The 22,989-nt window shown below is 47.5% G+C and overlaps 1 protein-coding gene across 1 annotated transcript; it reads right to left on the bottom strand.

The window, feature by feature from the left end:
* Window positions 1-3,451: 3,451 nt before the first annotated feature.
* On the bottom strand, window positions 3,452-22,280 carry LOC144169663 (endochitinase-like). The gene is made up of 10 exons (XM_077698934.1): window positions 22,113-22,280; window positions 16,500-16,583; window positions 15,067-15,252; window positions 13,223-13,346; window positions 12,530-12,668; window positions 9,573-9,676; window positions 9,151-9,274; window positions 8,175-8,366; window positions 6,181-6,303; window positions 3,452-3,906 (listed from the first exon to the last, which is right to left on the bottom strand). The coding sequence occupies exons 1-10, from the start codon at window positions 22,114-22,116 to the stop codon at window positions 3,751-3,753; spliced, it is 1,236 nt and encodes a 411-aa protein (XP_077555060.1). The 5' UTR covers window positions 22,117-22,280; the 3' UTR covers window positions 3,452-3,750.
* Window positions 22,281-22,989: the final 709 nt, after the last annotated feature.

Genomic DNA, 22,989 nt, shown 5'->3' on the forward strand with positions numbered 1-22,989 from the left:
CAGACCCACTCGTACCCAAATCCCCTAGTGTATAGCTATTGCTACCCAGGGCGCTATTCCCCCCAGTGTCATAGATGTCAGGAACGAGCGGACCTGGCGCACGTGCTATGGCAGTGTCCGCAGGCGATCATAAATGGCCGCACAATCACTAACAGTGAGCAGTGGGAGACCGTGCTGCTCAGCTCCAGCCCGGAAGATCAACTCTGGGCCGTCCAGCTGGCTGAGGACGCTGCCAGAGCCCAAGGGCTCACGGCCGACGACTAAGCTACACAGCTGGCAAATTGAATAAAGTTTACTCTCTCTCTCTCTCTCTTTCTGACTTATGAAACCATACGCGTCAGCACGTGTCCAGCAAGTTTGGTTTAAACGTAGAGTAGTTACTGAGTTCATTTTTGTCGACGTTTGTGTTGTCGTCTGCTACAGACGCGCCGCCTGCTTCCCGCCGCTCGACCGGCAGACTGCCCCGACGATTTTAAGGGGGGAAACGCGTTGTTCGGCGATCGTCGGTTGCTCTTTTCTTCTGCAAGGCGACAGCTGTTCAGTTTGTCACAGCGTACTTTTGTCTTGTTTGTTACTCCCTTCGCGTGCTCGCGCTTCGGACATCCGGACTTTCTGGACTGCAGAAACACTGAGGCTTGCAAGAAATGTAAGATAAACGTGATTGATTATGGTTAATAGGTTATTTCTTACTCTTGAAACAATCAGCTGCATCTTATAAAAACGCATTAGAAAGGCACACGCTAATTAAGGGGTGCGCTGACAGCGCCGCATTTCCATTTTACTTGTCCTTAAAGAAATTTTTGTTCGCAATGTTTGTCACCCGCTTGAAGTACAAGTATGGGTTAGCGTGACAGTTCGCGGAAACAACAGAACAGCTTGTGGCGTATAACTTTTAATTACTATAATATACAGAATTTGCTGTATACCTCTTTTAATTACCAGTATTTCTAAATGTGGGAAAAAAGCGAACAACGCAGCAATCCCGTCCAGAACACAAGGCACAATGACAAGACGGACCAGAGCTACTACAGCCAGGTAAATCGCTAGAAACTATTTTTTTTTCACCCATGCAAAATGTAAACCTATTGTGTTATATATGGACGATATCGAACGGCACCAGCTAAACAACTCCGAAGTTCATTTATTATAGCGGAAAACAATCATTGGCAGCATGCATTTAAAAAAGTGTAGAGGGGAGGACTCGTTAGAACACTAGTTCGCATTTTCAAAGCCGGGTAATGTAAACTGAAAGCACACAGATACAAACAAAAATGTGTCAACTTATGTCACCTTTCGAACCGCAGTGATCCATGCTTGCCGTCTATCCTTTTGGTGCGCTTTCGCGGGGAATATGCAGAATTTAACGAATGGATCCTCTTCTTTCGCCTTGTTACTGTCGTGGCAGCTGACCATGCAACAATATGGGGGGTTTGCTTCGCTTTCAGTTTCATCTTTTCGTTTCGGGCTGGTGAGGAGTGTTCGCGCCACTCTTTGTGCGTGCTGGCTTAAAGGGACCCCGAAAAGCTTTGTGAAGGTGGCAATCAAATGCATTCAGGTGGTAGAACACATAACGGGGGATTTTTTAACCAAGTGTGAACCCCATACGTTGTACGGATAAATTGTAAACAATTTTTGTAGATCGCCTTTCTTAGCCGTTGAGCGCGACGCCGCAGCGAGCCGACCGCGGGTGACGCAACGGCGACCGCGGCTGACGCAACGGCGAAGGCGCCCCCTGATTCGCCCAAACGCCGGCGAGGTCGGCCGCCGGCGGCGTCACTGTCATTGGCTTCCGGCTGCTCTTCCTCCTTCCTGCGCGATCCCGAGGCAAAGGCGGCAAAGGCGGGTCCGCAGCGATTGACGCGTTCCTAGGCGCAGGAATGTAGCTAGCGCAGAACGGAAGTCGAGCGTCGCGATGTCACATGGCTATTCCCAGTGTTTGAGGTGTTTGAGTGTTCTAGGTGTTTGAGCCAAGCGTGGATGTTGCTTCGCCGGAGAACGGCACACCGGTTATATGCGCAGCGCGCCCGAAGGAGAGGTAACCGCTGAAGAGAGAGTACTGCACATGCGCCGGCCCCAGCGCGTCTGCCGCGGCTATGACGCAACACAATCCACTTTAATCCAATCCAATCCAAGCCAATCCAAGCCAAGCCAAGCCAACCCAATCCAATCCAATCCAATACCCCTCGCGAGAGAGTGTTCGCTATCGGAGAGGACAGGGGGTGAGCGGCGGGGAGCGCAGCTGGCGCGGCGAGGAGAATGGGGGAGGGGCGGACAACGCCGACGACGACGACGACGACGCCGGAGGGACAAGGCGAGTGAATCAGATGCTCTGCATCTAATAAAAGTAACGTCGCGGACCAGGGCTTCCCTGACTAGAGGAGGCCCTCCACCAGGTGGAAGCCCAACAATAAGCGGCTGAAGCTTGCCGAAGTAAAGATTATTTGCTCACTGACTCACTCACTCACTGAGCAGAATGAACATATGCGTGATATAGATGGTTAGTCTATGATTCCTGCAAGCTAGCTACTTCTAAAAGCGTTCAGGACTTTATTCCGCAGAACAGCCGGCTTTTCCAGTGCCGTTGACTATGAGAGCAAAGTCCACGAGAGTGTAAAATCCCGTAGCGCAACCTGGCCGCGCCTACCGAAGCCCCCAGGATTGTAAAACGCAGCAGGAGCCAAAAGGTAACACCATCCGCCGCGCGTGGCCATCGGGTACGATGATGTCAGTGCTAGAAGAAAGTCGTACTGTGAACGACATAGGAGTCTTATGTCATGACAATTACGCCTCTGTGCGACCCAAGAGCATAACAAGAACGCTATTGCGTTCCGCGATTAAAGACAGAGCTTAAACGCCCTCCATTTCTTTCCCTCGCAACAGTAAGCATAAGGTATAGTTGCCGTCGTCGCACAGGGCGGTTGTATGCTAAAATTATTGCCCAACTTGCCCAAGCGAAGGATGTGGAATAAGGTACCGCTAAGAGCAACGCAGTTCGGTTATTTTACTGAAGCCTCTCAGTAGTGGCGCAATGTAGACTTCTTTTTTTTTTTTTTTTTTGCTGCATGCCGTACGCGTTTTCTGACCAATGGTGGTGCGCCAAATCTCAACACTTACAGTTCGCCAAAGGGCTGCGTGAACGATCTGTGTGTCGTTCCACGCCTTCCACTTGCGTTGCAAAGCCTACGTAAAGCGTTAAACGAAGTTTTGGTGCTAGTACCTGATGCTGTGAAGTAAATGAGCGCCTGGTATCATAGGTGAGTTCCAAGAACGATCGAGAGAGGGAGAGATAGGGAGATTATTAGCTATACCTTGCGCCTCCAGGTGCTTACTTCACTAACAAGACTGTGATAAGGAGTGTGGGTATTTTGTACCTGTGTTAGTTAAGCAAGAATATGTCACACTATCCCTGCAGTAGTGACAATTTTTACAACCAGTTGCGGTAATGCGAAGAGTACTGCGGAAGCTTGAATATTTTCGGGAAATTTTTATTGTTGAAAATGAGGAAGGAATGAGTCAGGATCCTCTGAACCAGACGAATCGACAGATGGAGAGTATACCTGCGTACATACGGCTATTTACACTTTTTCGCATAACACAAACACTGTTCCTCGCTCATAGGAACGGTCTTCTACGATATAACATGTCCAGATGCCAGATTCACGTTGACGAATAGCATGGATCAAGGCTCTGTCGGTGGGCCAAAACATTCGCAGCGTTTCCACTAGTATCACACCGCTGACGTCTTGCAGACTAGCCAATGCGCGGATCGATTAATCGTCCCTCGTTGAACTTCCGGCAGATGGCGTTGAGCAACGGGTTCTTCACGCCGCACGCTCCAGTGAAGTCGTCCATGTCAATGTTGAACACCATCACACCACCGTAGTTTTTCTCAAGGATGAAGTCAACCTAAGAAAATAAAAACCAATTTTTTATCTGTAGGTTTGTAGCAACGACGTCATGTTTTGCGCAGAATAACAATGCTCCAGCACGGCCAAAGGAGAGAATCACAGTTCCAGATATGAAATTGCATGTTTGGCTTGTTTCAAGCATGATCAGCCATTCTTCAAGTTGATGCTGCCCAACTGTCTAATCCGATGCGTAAAACCTCTGAGCACTGCATGGTTATTCACAAAGGAAATTACGTGTTCTTATATGGATAAGGTGTTGCTTTGTACTCATCTAGAATTCCACTAGCAGTTGAAGAAGCCTGCAACAAGTATTTACAATGAGCCGTCAGCAAAACCACATCTACAGACTCGTGAGCAGTGTTCTGACTGCAAAACTAGCCGGATTTTATGTGGCAGGGCTCACTGATAAATTCAATTGCATGACTGGACTGCCCCAGCTGTTAGAGAGGTCTCTGTAATTATATTTCTTCAAGAGTGTCAGCCGTTCACAGTAAGTTCTTTGAGATGGCAGCTGGTCCTGGTTTAGCCTGTATTGAATTATTTTGTCGAACTTTTATAGAGTGCTTACCCACCGGAAGCTGACCCGCTGCCGAGAAAGAAGAAGCCGCCTTGACATCAACTCCCAAAAGACACGATCCGACACCCCACAAGGCTGCACGCCACCCACGCCACTTTCTATAACCGCTGTGCAGACACTGCGATCAGCCCGTTATTTTCTATCACATGGTCTTGGCATGCCAGAATAACCGAGACTGGGATCCAGTCTTCGGTCTCACCGTACGACCAGTGGGAGAGTGAACTTTCTGCCTCTGACCTAAACAGGCAGCTCTGCCTCGCGGAAAAGGCGAAGACCGTGGGTAGAACCTACAGAGTCCCGGACTAGGGGCCGCAGCGATCAACCCGTTCATCTTGGACTCCATGAAGGTTTTTTCCCCATTCCCCCTCCCCTTCCTCTTCCTGGCACTAGTTTATCAAACCTTTGCAACACCAGCTATAGGTGGTATTCATTGAAAAGTTTAGCTGTCAATTCTTCGCTTTGCAACACTGGAAACGGCCACGGACATGGGCGATGCGCCACGGACATGGCGCGGCTTGTGCCACTATGCCCACACTCTGAAGAAAAAAAAACACCGGCGTCGTCGTCGACTCCGTTTCAACCCAATTCTCAACGGTGGTGTCAACAGAGATGATGTTAACCGCACTCACATTGGACTAGAGGCATTACTTAGCGTTCGGTGGGTTAGCGTTTAGAACGTCCATCACAAATCGTGTGCTTAGCACGGACAAGTGCCGCCATCCAGCGGAGCCCGACGTATCCAGTAACGGCGCACTCACATGGTTGCCTGCATGCGTGCCTCTCCAATGAATACAAGCTATACGTAAACAAATAATTTTCAACCCTGACATAAGCGAACTAACGAGTAAAATAATTTGAGATATCGGGTTGCAGTACTGGCAACAGCAGATGATGATAATCCAACCCAAGGAGCGGGAGCCCTCACTTTGTCAGCTGCCTCTCAACGCTCAAGGCTGTCCCGACAGCCTAGGAGGCACCTCTCCAAACACCAAATTTTACCTGTTGCAACAAATCTTTTCCTCGGAAATCAATTATCTAAAAACTAAAAAGCTTAGAATATTACGACCTTAACGACACTTATCCGACTAGTTTTTCAGCTATCCTGCATCGACAACAGTGTGTCCTTAAGAGCTCATGAGGTAATGTAGTGCAATTCGCTTCCGCAACGATAAATTATGTGGTGCTGCCAAGGAAATTACAACAGAATAGGTAAGCTCTGAATTGCTGAAATACGGGCGTAAGCTGCGGACTACGCCGCCTACGTGTCCATTCGGTCAGCCTAACTTGAGCAGGCGAACATTGTTAGGGATACATGCTGCGCTTTACCATGAGTCCTTCAATGCTTGACTCTGGCTTTACGTAGGACGCCACAAGAAACATCTGTGCTGGTTTATGCACGAGTGTACAACGAATAATGGCGTTATGTCAAGGCCTCGAGAACTTCAAAGCTCGCCCCTGTATACTCAGCACGTACCTCCCCGAAGTTGCAGTGGTGACACTGGCGATCGTTGGATGCCGCAGTCTGCATATGTCGCGTACGCGCCCTAAACGTACTGTGTCGTCCGCCAAAACATGCTGACTTGCACAGACTCTCTTTAATTCCCTCGTAGCGTTTGCTCCCCAAAAGGCGGATCAACTCAGAAGGTGTGTATAAATGTTCTGTAAACATTAAAAAGCGACAAGCAGGGGACCGACCTTGGCCGAAATGCTTTCTTCATCCTCGTAGCCGACCCACTGGTCACCGCGGTAGGCGTACGGACACTGGCCCACATCGTCGAACTCTCGCCTCCAGGACAGCATGGTGATGTCCATGCAGATCTGCGTCAGCATCGTAGCACGTAATGAATAAAAACAGACAAAGATGACGCCTGATCAGGTATGACGTTCAGCGTCCACGTGTGACTATGACTGGCGCAAACACGTCATAATTTGAAGTTACAATCTTAGAGTTCAAGCTCTTGTATGTAGACCAACACTCATCGCATGCAGTACGTTACGCTACTTTCTAGACTGCGAGAAAAGTGGTAGGAGTTTACGGTACGCCCTGCTCACCCACCCAAGTCTTGTCTGACAAAATTTCAATCAGCCTGGGGGACGAAATGCGTAAGGAGGTGCGCTGAGCTAGATACAGCGTGTTTTTCTTGAGGGGGCTCTCTTCAGCATACCAGGAACGCAAAGCCCCAAAACAACGACGTACGCCTGTTCACCTTCGGGTGCTTACGGCCACCCAACCAAACCACGGCTCCCCCTTCAAAGCCATGCTATTTATCGGGCACATTGAACGCCCCAATCGAATTGTTGATTTTATGAATCAACATAAATTTATACCTGGACATGGGTGACGTGACTGATTTGCACAAACGTGTGTTGCTTGCATTATTTTGCATTACTCTGCGTGATGCCACATGACGCCATTTTATTCCGTGTCACTGTAATAACCGGTCTGCGTATGGACGTTATTACTACAAGCTTAAGATGGTCATCCCCATTAAGACATGTTCCGCCAATGTTTTGTTACTTGAAAGCATAGTTTCCTCTCAGAACGTGATTGAAAATTTTAACCAGGGTCAACAATATTAACATTTTTTTTGGTCCTACGGGCCTACAAAGCTAAAATGGCTTTGGATGGCGACGTCTGTTTCGAGAAAATCTTCACGCCTGAAAATGAACCCTGAAGGGTCGAATTTGAGCGTATAGTTGACGCGACGCAAGTGGAAGGAACTGTTAAAACAGAATGACACGGCTTAAACACAGTGAACCTTCGCCGTGAACTTGCTTGTAATTACTTGGTACCTCTAACCAGTAGGCTTACCACTGCAAAGGTGAACGATACACCTGAGCAAGCGTCAAGGTCACAAGAAATACAGCGAAACGAAACATTTCTGCCAACTCTCGCTCAAATGCATCGCCTACATAACGTAACGCTAATACGAAGAGCCCAGACTGGCAACACTTTCCACGTCACGCACAACCCATTACTCATTACACGCCAAGTGCCACCCGGATGCTAATTAGGTTCACCTACACTCCCGCAACAAATATATTCAGTGGGGCAATTTCCAAGCTGAGCACGCACGAATATAAAGGCCCTACATCATTTCAAAGAGAATATGGGCCGGCCCCTAAGATGAATGAATTAATCGCTCAGAAGGCGACTAAGGAACTATTTACGTTTTCTACGGGCGACGAACTTGAACACTAGGCTATAGACTGAGAGGTTCCAGTGTCAATCACTATCAGTGCCTCAGTGCTGGGCATACGTGTCTGGTCCAACTTTTCCTCTTTTTTTTTCCTCTCTCTTTTTTGCCCATTTCCCCTTTCCCACGTGCAGGATAGCAAGCTAGGCTCTAGCCAGGTTAACTTTCCTGCCTTTCTTCTACATTCTTCCTTCCTTCCTTCGTACATGAGCCAGAGATCGCACCGTTCTCTGGCACCACCTTGCCGATGTACGGACCAAATGCACTCAATAAAGATGTTTACGATTTGTATATTCCTCTATCTGTTTCTCTGTGTGTGAGAATAAAAAAACGAATTACACCAGCCTCACTCGCACTTCTTCCGATGTGGCGGGTGGATTGATTCTTTGGAAGCAGCAGTGACGTGTGTCGCAGATTCGATCTCCCCAGCTGGCTTAGGCAAGCGTTTTACGAGTTTGCGAAGTTATAGGGAACAGCAGCGAAGTTTGGTACCTCGTAGTACGCCAGTATCTCGTCAGACATGACGAAGGGTCCCGGCACGGCGTGCACGTCCCGTCGTGTGGGCGCGGCCAGGGAGTGCTGGCGAGGGTCCTGCAGCGTGTAGCTCCGACCGTAGAAGGGGATGCCCAGCATCAGCTTCTTCTTGGGTGCACCCAGCTTCACCAGACGCTTCAGACCGTCTTCCTGAAGACGTGAAAGGCGGTCAAAGCAGAAACGTTGAGTCAAAGCACCCGCTAACAATCAATGGACAATAATGGCCGCTCAAGCGGAAATAAATGGGCAAAGGGTGTTCATCACTTGTACTGTTGCGCTGATAATGTACACCACTGCGTTCCGAAGAATGCTTCACGGTTGCACAGAGGTGGCGATCGTCATTGTGCGGTCGAGTAAAATGGTAAGTGCGTTGCCATTCTCAGATCACTCAACATCCCTGTCGCGCTAGCTGTCTATAACCATCGACATTCGAAATTTCTTTCTGCGAAACTATTGCTGCTACCGTCAATCGCACCTCTTCTGCATGAGAATATTGTTGACAAGAAAATCCCACTACATCGACCGTGGCAAATTGTGCGAGTCGACGCGTGGAAGCAACGCCAGTTGCGAATCCGTCTTATAGAGAAGAGCAGCATAACGAGAACAGCTGGAATCAGTAATAGCCTACATGAGCTGGGGTGCGTGCTGATTAGGAAAAGCGGAACCCAATCCCCAACGAGGGCTTCCGTTATCCTCCTGAATAATATTATTCATTCAATGAACCTTCTCTCAGTTCTTCGGATTCACGCCTGTCCTCGGAGCCCCGATACAAACTGCGAACGCGTTCCGCCACGCGCTCGCGTGTTATAGGTCATACTGAGTGTGACAGTAGGCCATACGAATCTGCAGAGGCGGTTTCGCTGCCGAATGGCGATGATTGCCTGCCAACCATTTCCCCAGGGAGCTTTGATAAAAAACGGAGGAACAAACGTACCACGTTGAGGGCCCCGTACTGGCCGTGGTCGAAGCAACGCCTCCTGAGCGGGCTGTGCACATCCGTGTAGCCCGTCCACGTCCCTCGCAAGTCGTGCGTGAACACGTTGAACCAGTCCACGTACCTGCGACACCGAAGGCGCGCAATCGCATCTTCTCATCCTTAAGACCAAACAGGGCCGCAGGGTTGAGAACTCACATGCCCAGCAGAGCAGAGGACTAAATCAAGCAGTTCGTGTCCGTAGAGTTGTTAATTTCATACTTTGTTCTTTTTTTTTTCTTTTCCACTGCTATTATCTTTGTTGTTGTTCATATCAAAATTATTTTGCTCCTTCCCGAAACTCGACCTTTATTAAAGGCCAGACCACGCTTACGCTACCCGCCCTGTAATGAAGTCGGAAAGAACCTTTTTGCGAGACTCACCGCGACAGAGCAGCCACGTTGAATCCTGTCTTCAGAAGCATCGGATCGATGGGGATGGTCGTAGTCAGCATGAAGTCGTACTTTTCAAACTCTGATCGAAGCTCCTGAAATGGCAAGAGAAGCAATCTGTATACATTGGGCTATACAATGAAAAGAAATTCAATGACTGGTGGTGCCCCTGCGCAAAGTAAACCTTGATCCACCACACTCGCTTGATATCACTTCACGTATATCAAATTCCGGCTTATTACGAACGAAGGTAGAATGACCAATACTTACGATAATAAATTCCCGCCTATCGTGATCAAGCAATTTTATCGAACAAAACCGCATTGAGCCTCGCTTAGAAATGAGCTAAACTGGGCATCCTATTTGGCATCGCAATCTCCACGTTGGCTCTAGTTTCTATTCTTTCTCTGAGCTAGCTTGCATCACCTCGCTTGACTGTATGTGCGGTACGCTTAACACAGGTCCACTATAGCTTGAAAAAGTCTGAATTAAGTAAATTTGCAAAGCTATAGCATTATATGTGACACCGCGATTCACTACGCATGCTTTTCATGATACATTTTTTTTATTTGAGAAACGGCGGAATTCTTTGCTTCAGCAAAGCGAATTTTAGGTTGGTAATCCTGTTTGGTGTCCTGAATGGCCACGCTAAATAAGGGTAACTTAACGGTTAGGGAGGGAAATGACGCTCTGAATCAAATTTAATTCATTGTTGCATTGTCGCAGAATTAAGCAACATTAAATAAAAAAAGTATTTCAGAAACTCCCCAGCAGGAATTGCCGCATAATGCACGAGCATTCCTTTTAGTTGTTCATCTGTGCACGGGCCCGTCGACACATGTCACACGTTTTCCTCCCTCCTCCCATGCTTTTACGGGGATAATTTAATGCCGTAAAATTTCAGAGCAATGCACGACATTAAGGTGGGAAAGTGAACTTTATAAAGACCGTGTGTCTGTAAGTTGGGCTTAACTGCTGAACACTAAGCTACTTTAAAGCCGGTTTCGCTAATATGCACGAATGTATTTTAACACGAAAGTGTTTTATTCCCGGATACACAAAGATTTCACTGACGTCATATTCGTCACGGAAATGACGCCAGTACAACGGAGCAAGCGGCCTGGAAAGGGTGCGTTCCTGCACACAAGGTCTCAAAGCGGGGAAGCAACCTATAGTACTAAAGAGTACGTTACACTTACGGTTGTTCGTTTTCGGGTTTTATATTTTATCACGGCCAGTGTTTTATGCCGGTATACACCAAAATTTCACTGACGTCATATCCGTTAGGGAAATGACGCCAGTACACTTTTGCAGGAGTGACCCAACAGCAGGACGTCGCTCGCCAAGCACACCCACAAGACAGCCACCGACCCGCAAATCATGCTCAGCTGCAGATTTCCCTGCACATTTCGCTTTCGTGTTTTACCGATTCCCATGACAGGGAAATCTTTGAAGAAGATTTCTCCAAGTAGCAATATAGGCAGTCTAATATAAAAATATGAACGCCCTGTAGCCGTTTCTTAAATGCCCCCTAATTACGCTATGCATACCTAAACAGCACTTAATGTACCGCGTTACACTCAGATTTCAGGGGAAGTAGCCTAATCATGCTAACGCATTGAAAATTAAACCCTCTACGCAACCACTCAATCGAACAAAATCCCACGCCTCCTAATGGGTCTCAAGCAACCGCTAACGAGCGTGGACGATACGCTAAGTGCATGCGAGCAGTAAGTCGCCAGACGGCGACCAAATGCAAAACCGCAATCTGCTGCTGGTGTGTGACGTTTGTCGTTTGGAGATGAGCAAGCACGTAGGCCTTTTCCATCCCTACACACCGTTTTCCTTGTACGTGCGGTTCGAGTTCGGGCATCAGCTCCGCGGTGAGAAGCTGACGAAGAAACGTCACTGGCCATTACATTGTATTACACAGCGATAAAATTAAATCAGAAGTGCACTTGTAATTCCCTTCCTTTTACCTATCACGAGCCGCACCGCATACTCGACTATACAATAAAATCTGTCAGTGAATAAAAATCTGCAGAAATTCAGAGAATTGTCCACTAATGCGTATCATTAATATGCCTCTTGTCTAGAGTGTGAGTTCTTTGCTGCCAACTACGCCTATGAGTAGCGAAAACCCGCCGCGGTGGCTCAGTGGCTAAGGCGTTGCGCTGCTGAGCACGAGATCGCGGGTTCGATTCCCGGCCGCGTCGGCCGCTTTTCTGGTGGAGGCGAAAAGCGAAAACGCCATGTGTACGAGATTTCGGTGCACGTTAGAGATCCCCAGGTGGTCAAAATTAGTCCGGAGCCCTGAACTACGGCGCGCCTCATCGCCTCCGTGGCGTCGGCGCGTTAAACCCTACAATCAGTAATCAATATGATTAGCGAAATACATGCTATTTTATTCTTTTTAGTTTTCATTTGTTTCTTTTCGCCAATGATGTAAGCTTATACCATTATAGAGATAAAGTGCCTTTACATCGCTAACTATGCTTTTTTTTTTCTTTCGAAGATGCAAGGCATACTTACTGTAGAGTTGGTTCGAAATTTGGGCGTGTGTTCGAAATTCCAATGGTTTTTTCTTTTTGCGACCTTTTTGGTAATTTTTTGGTTTTGAAGGGGGATGTGTAAGATTCATATGTCTGATTCTGTCAAATCATTTTTTGATAAAATTTTATTTGTTTTGTTTTGTTTTAATTCTGTCCCAACAATTATCTCCATTTACGCAATTATAACGGTTAAAGGTGGAGCTTACGTCAAATCTGCATCTTTGTGGAAGTGCAGTGTGTTACACGGTCCCGGCTGTAGGGGTTCTCGGCGAAGGATGCCGCGCATTACAAACCGTTTTTTTATGCTACAACCCCCGCCCCCCTCCCTCGTAAAGCCCGACAAACGAATCCAACTGGGTACCTAAGTTCATTGGCAAGCCCTTCCCGACAGCGTACCTTCATGACCAGCACGAAGTTCTCCTTGTCGCCGTAGCTGCCGCCGCGCACCATGGTCCCCGGGTACTGCCACGAGATGTCGAGGCCGTCGAAGCCGTACTGGCGCATCCACCGCACCGCGCTTTTCACGAACCTCCGCCTGCAGCCGCCATGCACGGTCACCCCCCCAAGAGTGAGCATGTCGACGCAATTTTGCTGTACTGTTAGTAGACTGTTTACGAGTGGAATTTACACGGCGACGGCACAGTTTTGACATTACTTCAGTCTCGCTTCGCACGTGAGAAAACACACCGCCGTTCTGTCATACCCAGTACCCATGGCGTTGATATTGGGTCAAACAAAACTCTGTTGTACAATGCTGTGGACAAGGTCCTCGCTCCTATTGTTCCGATAAATAGAACAAGAAAAAATCCCTTTAAAGGTCAACTTTCATTTAAAGTTCAGGTCCATGCGACCAAGTGGTGCTGCGTTGTCTACATTTCCTTTTTCTGAAGCTAGAAAAGTGACCAAAATAGAGCAATTTGTAAATGAGTCAACCGGTACGAATTGTTAACGTGTGCCCGGAAAAGCCAACTGCCAATTTTTTAATAAATATTATAGCCGGTTACCACATAAGCGCCACGTTATAGGGCTGCAGACAAACTGCTTGACATCGCAAGCTCCGGCCGCGCCCGTGATAGCCGAATCACCCACCTGCTGAGCGAGTGGCTGACCATGTGCGAGAAGACCCCGTGGCCGTACTCCCAGCCCCCGACTGACAGCAGCGTCTTGATGTGAGTGTAGTGCTTCTTGATGGACGTGAACTCCCGGTACAGGCCTGCGAGCAAATGCGCAAGTGCAGAACGGTAGCAATCATTGGCGATGTTTTAAAGCGTAAGTCCACTGGCCCTGTAGCGTTACGCTCACGCAGAAATGACGAAAAGTTTTCACTAAATACAGTTCAAACAAAGCAAAACAGAGCAAGCCTAGCACAGCTTTACGTATACCCACAGAGTTGCACATATTCGCATTGGTGCTTTGAACAATGCTTTATAAAACGGCTAATCAACTCAACTATGTTAGTAAGTCGACAGGGTCAATCAATCAATCGACCACTGAATAAATTTTGGGGGTGATTACCATTGGGAAATTATTATACCGGTGTTTCAAGCCAGCGGCACGCGTCGGCGGGGCAGCTGTCGAGAGCAGCCAAGAAAGAGCATTGCCCCGAAATGTTTTATCGAAGTGTGAAGCTATCAATGAAGGTCATATAAGGAAAAAATGCGGCCCAAGCAAAAGGAAAAAAATTCACACATCTCCACGAAGTGAATCATGACGAGTGGGCGAAGCACTAGGCATCGTTCTTAGCGTAAATCACCCGTGGCATTGCCCACTCGCGCATGTAAATGAGTGACAATGCGTGTGTACAGCCAGTCCAATCCAATCCAATTCAATTTAATCCAATCTAATCCGATCCAGTTCAATCCAAACCAATGCAATCCAATCCAAACCAAACCCAATTCAATCCAATCCAATGCTCCTCGCGCATGCGCAGCACGGCTCTCCAGGAGCCACGCGAAACTGCTCAACCTCTCTCTCTCGCTCTCTCTCTCTCTAACTTTTTTGAATCTCTCTCTATAACCTTTTGTGAAACTTTTATTTTGTTCTTGTTAACCTTTTGTTCCCAAATGTTTCGATTTACACGGTTCTGTGAGTCTCTCTCTCTCTCTCTCTCTCTCTCTCTCTCTCTCTCTCTCTCTCTCTCTCTCTCTCTCTCTCTCTCTCTCTCTCTCTCTCTAACCTTTTTTACGCGAATTAGCGTTGATAGTTATGGTTTGGGCTTTTTTCGCGTTCGCGTTCTGTAACCTTTTAGGTGGGCTGACATACACATATTCGGTTTATAACACTGTGTACACGGACGCTAAGGCACGGACAAAGCGAGGTCCTAAGGTGCTTCGCACCTAAAAAAACAGTGGTGCAAGGCAGCTCCGAAGAAAGTCGGCGTGTGTCGTTGCAGGCGGAGCATGGCGAGCGCGTCGTGCTACTATGCATAACAAAGCGGAGCTCTTCCCGCTCGTGCAGTATACCACTCGCATTCAACTGATTGGTACGACTTTCAATTTCACGCGTGAGCATGTATGCCTTGGAACGAGTGTTCTAGGCTAGGCGTTCAAAGTTGGCAATGCGCCAGGAATGGGGTCAGCGACACACCTGCCACGGTGGAATAATGTGCACAATTTTGCTTGCTCTATTGCAGTGGCAATAAAAATAAGACGTGCGTAGCAATGTAGTCAAAAATAAAAGAATGGTTAAATAAACAATGACGGCAGAGGTTAAGGAAACCACCTCCAAGGGAAATACGGGCTCACTTGGTGGAACGACCTTCTAGTTTTTGACACAAAAACATTTTGTCCAGTGTCTTTTTTCAAGTACTACGGCAGTTACACAGCCGCTCGCCTTGTAAGCCGTGCCCAATTTTTTCGCTCTAATACGTGTAGCTTACATTACGATATGCTCCAACCATAAGCAAAGGTGAAGAGGCAGCAGCGCCCACGTACCGGTGCTGTTGATGTAAGTGGACATGCTCGATTCGAGCTCGAAGGTCTCGGAGTTGACGGTGACGAAAGCGAGCGTCACGTGCGTGCACATGTGGCCAGGGATGTCCGAGACCTTGTAGTTCATCGGGCTCGGACGGGACATGGCCTCGCCATAGTAGTAGCACACCACTGGCTTCTTGTCCTCAGCTGGTGAGGGCAATGGGAACGGACAGAGCACAGGAAGATTCAGATACAGTTTTCACCCCCAACAGCAACAGACTGCAGAACCAACTATTAAACAGAAGGGCGGTACCGCCGCCTCACTCAAAGTGGACAGACACCAAGGAATGTTACGAAGACAAACCGACGCAAACGTTTAATGCACTCATCTAGACCACACTTCTTGAAAAGAGAGACAGCAAAAAGACAAGTTGAGAAACACCATGGCGGACGTCTTAACAAGCAACGCGTCTTCTGGAAGTGTTCTCATTCTCTTTATAAACACACCCGGCTTAGGCACACCGACACAGCTCCAATATCCTATTGACACAATCTGGCTGACGCTTGCCTTCTTGTTTGAAGAGCTGATACCACCACTGCAACACGCCGAGAATGCACTGGACAAGATTTCAGCATCCAATAGGGACGAGCTGGAATGAGGAAGTCAGCCATTGTTGGTTGGTGGTTTGATATAACTCATGGGTCGCATCCACTTGTTGCCCACCTTCAAAGGTGTTCAGCGTCACAGGTTCATGAGGCGATCTTTGGGGATATCGTGGCCTTGCTCGAGGTGTCTGAATGGTAGCACTGGTCTGGGCTGCCACCATGACTGTTCCTTCCACTAATATTCGACTAACAATTCGAAGGATAAGAATGGGGTGGAGTGCATTCGGCAAGCATTCTCAGATAATGAATGGCAGCTTATCATTGTCCCTGAAGAAGAAAGTGTATGACAACTGCATCTTACCGGTACTCACCTACGGGGAAGAAACTTGGAGGCTCACTAAGAGGGTTCAACATAAATTGAGGACGACTCAGCGCGCAATTGAACGGAAGATGATAGGTGTAACATTAAGGGACAAGAAGAGACCGGAGTGGGTCAGGGAACAAACGCGTGTTAAGGACATATTAGTAGAAATTAAGGAGAAGAAATGAACGTGGGCAGGGCATGTAATGCGAAGGCAAGATAACCGTTGGTCATTAAGGGTGATATAGTGGATCCTTAGAGAAGGCAAGCGTGGCAGGGGGCGGCAGAAAGTTGGATGGGCAGATGAGATCAAAAAGTTTGCGGGGATAAATTGGTCGCAGTTAGCGCAGGACCGGGGTAATTGGAGATTAATGGGAGAGGCCTTTGCCCTGCAGTGGGTGTAGATAGGCTGCTGGTGGTGGTGGTGGTATGATGATAATAAAAACACGGCGAGGATTAATAAACCTTGTGGGAGTCCACCACTCACATTCAGCGGAAATCAGTAGATGTACTCCGCAGAGAAGTAACAAGGCTTGTAGCCACATCCCGTTGGTGGTGTTGGCTGCAGAACCTATAAGAGAAACGAAGAACATTACAGAAATAAGTTTCCTTGTGATGAGCTATATCAAAATCCCGATAGAGACGCACGTGGTCATGCACCCACAGGAAAACCCCCGTAGGCCTGCATCCCCGACGGCAATCCAAATTTTTAATCCCAACCTCCGCTCACTGTCTCACCGAGTACCAGGAACTACAGTATTGCAGTTCATATTACTTGTTTCGACTACCTTATGTTCAGTTACTACGCAGTCTAGCGATTAATGCCCCTGGGCCGTAGACAATGTCGTAGGCCGACTGCTCATGTGTATGTGCGTGCAGCGCACTTCCTCCTTTCGCCCTTGTTGAGAGGCTTCGTGCCTCTTTAACAATATAACGTGCCTTAAGAAGGTATGGTACATACACAGTTCGTTTTCTTTGGTTGTTCAACTTCAAGACTGGCGTCCTGATTAGGTTCTTGGCCATGGTCGCTTGGTTTCGACGGTACAGCTGCACCTTGGTTGGTAATTGCGCTAGGGAGCTATATAGGTGTGCATCAATTAACCCGTGCTGCTCCGGTGCGCACCATAAGTAGCTTCGAGCGGCAGGAAAGCACGAACTGTTTCGTTCGCTATCCTTCTATCAATTTGTGCGTGCTTCTGTCCAGGGTTACAGACCCTGCATATTGCTAGAGGTATAGCGCAAGCCGGGCCCTATAAATGCTGGCTGCGTTTCTGGTATTGTACCAGGGCTTAGGACAATGTGATCTAGCCTGGTCGTATAAGGGTAGCTGCTAGCTAATCTACTCTAGTCGTACCAGGGTAGCTGGTAGCAAGCTTGTAGCAGGGCTTATATCTTAATTTATAGCTAGCATCTCGTCAAACAAGGTGTGCTATTTTTCTTATATCGGAGCTCAAGTCGTTCACAAACGCAGTATAAAACACCCCCCAAATATTTCCGATAGCAACCAACTCTTTATGTTTGGTCTTCAAAGGGACCATGAAATAACGTGCGCACTTGTTCTATTTCAAAGAACTAGTCTTTTATAACTCCATTCCGGACCCGAAAGACGGGGTCTTACCCCGCCACCCCCTCCCCCCTCCTCAAAAAATCATCAAGATTTTCGAACTTTCAAATTTACCGCTAGACAACATTAGCACTAACGTCATTGATCAGGTGCCACAAACAGTCATCAATGTGTTAACCGTATACGCTAGCATCAGAGCGGCGGGATCAAACAGCACTATAGCAACTGCTATAATCACACGATCATGCCGATTGGTGACAGCTTTTGTCGGTATCTGCCTATCGCCTTAACGAGTGCAGTGACGTCACGGGGACGGTACAGAGGAACTCGTTCGTGAGTTTCTACCTTTTCATCTGTTGTCTTTAGCGCGCCTAGTTTAGCCGTTTAAAGTTGGCGTTAAATTGTCATGACTTTTTTTCTCCAGTGCAGGTTCCAATTAACCAAACTTGCATTTTGACTCTATTTCCCATTTAACAGTGTGATATTGTGATGAAACAAAGGTCATTGGACTATGTGCTTGTCTGGATTACGTCACGTAAATGTTTATGTGAGGTACATTTAACCTCCTGTACCTGTCAATTACGAATCTCGGTGGTTTCCAGAATTGTTGCGGCTCTGTATAACAGTATGGTTACATATCCACAGTGGATATATAAACCGTAGATGTATAACCGTATAGTTATATATCCACGCCTTCCCCCATCCGTGCATGTCTCCGTTCTGGCTTAGGAGACCGGGAAACGGTGTCGACCAAACAAAAGCCGGCGGCACTTTACATACAACTACTATTATGTTGCAGCTGTCAGTTGAACACAATACAGCATGAAAACCTCGTTCAGGTCTCTTTGTATGTGTCTTAGAAGTGGGCGCCCACTCTCGTAATAATCGAAAGAAGCGAAACAGTATTTTCCAGAGTCATCAAAACCGGTTCGCTTTCCGCGTCATTTACCGTACAGGGGAAAAGGAAGTCAATTTTCCAGTCTCTCGCACTCCGTCGTCTTTCCCCGAGAGGATGCATTTCGGCTGTCACGGGCAAGAAACGCGGACTGGCGGAAACTGCGCGACCCTAGGCGTGAGGTCATAGGGTTGACCACCATCCGCTTAGGCCGCGGAATTTCTATGGAAACGAAAGGGGAAAACACCGATGAGCTCGCGGTCGGTCATCCTCCTCGTGAGGGCCTAATTATCGCCAAGAAAACTGTAGCTCTCCACTGTGGCTCAGCGTAGCCTAGGTGTCGGTGTTTACGCGTAACGCCTTACGAGTGATCCCGTGACTCAGCCGCGTGCCTGAAATGCTTCCATCCGCGGTTGGCTAACAGACGGTGGGTCACACACTTCAGCAAAGAAATAAAATCCGCGTGGGCGCGTTTTAATCAGTTTCGTTAAGAGTTAGCCTGCAACTAAACAGTGGAAAGTATAGAGATTAACACGCACGCTGGGTTGCAAAACATGGGCTCCGCCTGCGACAATGTGTCATTGACCTAACAAATACCAGTCCAACCACAGATGACTACTGGTTAAGCTGATAATAAAATGACTATGCGAGTTTAGTTTCCAACAACAGGTATGAATCGGTACACGGAAGTTAAAATAATAAATACAATCATGCGCGCAACGCAAATCCTCCCCTTACTGGGATTCTCGTTCATTATCCTCTTTGAAAATGGCGTCGCTTTGCGAAGAGACTACACCAATCCTATTACTCGAAAAATATAAAAATACGATTCGCTTCCTCCATGCACGGTGCGTGCGATGAACATTTGGAATTCGGGTGCTAGCTCCCGTCGTCATTATCTGCGTGTAACAATTATTTTCAGCCCAAGGTCAGTCTAGGTGACGCGAAGTGATTACATCATATGTGCCCTTAAACATGGCGGTGCTAATTTATGTCGGTCATCTCTATTGTCTTCCACTGAGATAAGAGTTATTCGAAAAATTGAATAAACCCGATTTTGTTGCCACAATACGTTCAAGTTCAAGAATAGATAGTCGTTGGTGTGACCGATTATTGTTGTTAAACTTTTGCAATCACAGCATAATTTTATAAGCTCGGCCAATCACAAGACGAACGAAATCTTCTGTCGTTTTTCTGGAAGGAGAAGCCGACCTTTAGTGTAACTGTTAGACTTGATTCGAATATCTGGCGCAAATTATAAAGCAAGAAAAAATGAACGAAGTCTGATTAAACTGCTTTTGAGTTATACCCCCTTGGCACATTGTCGTTGCCAGTCACGCTGAAGAAACTGTATTTATTAACAAGATGCCAAGTCAGAGATCTCACATCAATCTGTTAGCATTAGTTCGCTAACTTGAGCCGCCTGCAATGGAAGAACTTATCTTCGATGAAGTGGAGTCGAATCTAGAGTGTGCCCAGAAGTTGAACTTTAAGGTTGTATTATCCCCAAGGAAATGGCGTAATAAAAAAATGTCCGCTAAGTTCTTCCTTGGTGAAAAACGGCACTCATTTCATCTTGGTGTAAGAACCTCGTAAGACTCCTATAAACGCAGCCTGCAGCAAATGGCGTTGAAGTTCTACATTGCACAGCTGTTTTAATGAAGGTGTTTGTTGTTTCCCCTTTCTCTAAATGCTGTGTTCCAAGTGTTGGAGGTCGAAAAGCGCACCTATAAATGTTTTCAAGGTCACAAGAATGCCGGCTCGGTTTTCCGCACCAAAGGCCGACTGATGTGCGCCGCGAAAAACTCCTGTTTGTTCTCCCCATAACCAAAGGCATCGATTGCATTTGAGAGTTTTTTAAGCGAACAATGGAAACATCATTTTGATCGTTATTTATTACATGCATTTCTTGACATCAGATGGCTTGTGTGCGTAGGCATGAGTGGAAACGAGCACGAGCCCATAGTTATACTGGTAAAGCTAAAATCTCACCTCGCACGAATAAATCATGTGTTGGGAGTTACACTTCGTTCCCCCAGGTTGATACCATTCCTCACAGTTCTCAATTACCCCTAATATTTTCTCGGTACGGAAAAGCTTCCTTTGGTGGGTAACCCCGATTTGTTACGTCCCTTGTGCATTCTGAGACGGCTGTTAAGTCCACTCAACGCAACTAAATATCTTGAAACCTTATCGTAATATCGACTGAACATAAGCCATGCTCAGGGGCATGTTGTCGCTGCCTCTTTTCGTTCTTACACACACACACACGCACACACAATCAAACGTGTATGTCTGTTGCGTGGGTGCATGTGCGCGTATATGTGTGCGTGCGCTTTGGCTTATGAATCCCAAGGCCGTGAAAGAGAAATCACGAAATAAATCATAACACGTACACCATTGCAAACATGCTTAAACGCACAACAAATAGCAGCTGGATCAATCATACATCAGTTAGCACATTAGTACAGAATGAAAAATAACGCAAAGCTACAGAAGAGAACGCAACAAACACACAACGAAAAAATAGATTTTTTTTTTGTGTTCAAAGTGTCACAGTGGAGGCGCCCGCATCTTTTCACCAATTTTTTTATCTGCATGCATGTCATTAGAAACCCGTGCTGTCGCCTCCGGCACAGCTAGGACAGGGGCACTGAAGGGCCTGTGATTTCTTTAGCCGCAGCGACTAACTATGCATGAGGTGAAGTTTAGCGTCCAGGCTGAGCGAACAACTGAAATAGTAACTGTGTAACGTAAGCTGTCGAGGGTACAAAAAACCCCAAAAATGGTGGCTGTAGAGCGGCAGAGTTTTATATACTCGAGTTTTCGATGCCAAGTTTCATTAGACTACTAAAGGTTGGAGGTGAGTAGAATAGAAAGGGGAAAAAAGCAGAGAAGCGGACGGGGCTGAGCTAACCCGCGGGTACCAGGCTGTCATTTGAAGAAGGCGTGTCGTAGTGCCGCTGCGCCGGACATCCTAACGCTATTTCTTCCTGCCAGCGACGAACTTGAGCAAAAGGTCTGTGGCACCAAATTCGTTACGGAAAACCACAGAGCTCTTACGTCTGGGGCACTGCCACTGGGCATACTTGTGCGAGTTTTCTTCCACATTTCACCTTCATCTTTCTTCTTTCTAATTTTTGCTCATATTCCCTTTCCCGACGTGCAGGAATGGAAAGTAGGCTTTAGCACGGTTAACATTTTTGCCTTTATTTTTACCTCCCCTCCTTCTCCTCCCGAAAATGATATGATCAGAAAAGGCGTAACAACTGTCGCTTCACGTGTTTTTTAATTCATCGGGTTGGTCTTCGCAATAGAATACATGCTCCACGAAAAAGAGAAATAACACATCGTTTGCGAAACCATTCTTGTGCCACAAATGATGCTGCTTTTTAGCTGTCAAGTTAACTGATCCACTGCTGTACGTAACCTGTTCGTCGTGAATTGAAGTAGCATTGCGGTAACAATCCGGATCCAATCATCGAAGTTTAGTATAATTTATTATCTTGCTTATTATCTTATTATCTTTTTTTTTTTTTTACTTTTGAGGAACAATATATGTTGCCGCAAACAAACAGACCTATCTGTTCAGGCACGAGCCCCCACCACTCCTCAGACCGAGGCCAAAGTCGTGCACTCACCCATAACGGCAGCTTTGGTGTGCACGGCCGACACTGCTGGTCGAGGTGTCTTGACGACGTCGGTCGAGGAGCGCGGCCGGCACCTGCCCGGAGCGGTGTTGTCGTGTCGGTGCGTGAGTGTGCCCCGGAGGATTGCGGGCCGCTACGCTCCAGGTGTTCGGCTAAACGGTGTCGGGAAGCCCGGCCGAACGGCGCTGACTAATAAAGGCACCCTTCCTCCCCTCTTTCCCCTTTCCACCAGCTTACGCTCTGAGAGAAAGATGGCAGACCCCCGCGGTCGCTTTGCCCCCCCTTTGGCCCCTCCCAATCGTGCAAGAGTAATCCGGTCCGTATCCTCACCGCGTGCTTTGATTCGGGAGGGCCCCCTGCGGTGAGGCGGGGTTTTCTGGGCGACCCGTCGGCCCCAGCCGACGTAACTGTCCACTCCGCTTATTGTAAACATTTAGAGCGCGCATCGCCTCGAGGGGCGTGCACAGCGGTCTCGTCTGATCTCCAGCCGAAAGGTCACTCCGAATACCCGTATTCTACACGAGCTTCTTTGATTGCTAGCCGGCCAGGTTAATCACGCGTGAACGATAAACACCACTCCTTGCAGACAAGCGTTACAACCTCACTGATGCCATTAGCTTTCAAAAGTGCTCGCTCGTTTCCAGTCACAAAAAAATTAGCAGTGCCTTAGCTCGGCTATGCCAGGATATACGCAGCGTGAGCGAAAGTTCATCTGGTTGTTCTTAGGTTTCCTGGTCGCCTAGGATTAGCTGATTATCATGCTTACTGCTGCTAAAACGATTTCCAATCCAATCCAATTTAATCCAATACAATCCAATCCAATTCCAATTCAATCCAGTCGTGGCGGCGGTGGCTCCGGCACGCCAGC

The sequence above is a fragment of the Haemaphysalis longicornis genome, unplaced genomic scaffold (genome assembly GCF_048455015.1).
Source record: "Haemaphysalis longicornis isolate Haplotype H1 unplaced genomic scaffold, Haemaphysalis longicornis Haplotype H1 scaffold_2, whole genome shotgun sequence".
In the NCBI taxonomy this organism is placed as follows: Eukaryota; Metazoa; Arthropoda; class Arachnida; order Ixodida; family Ixodidae; genus Haemaphysalis; species Haemaphysalis longicornis.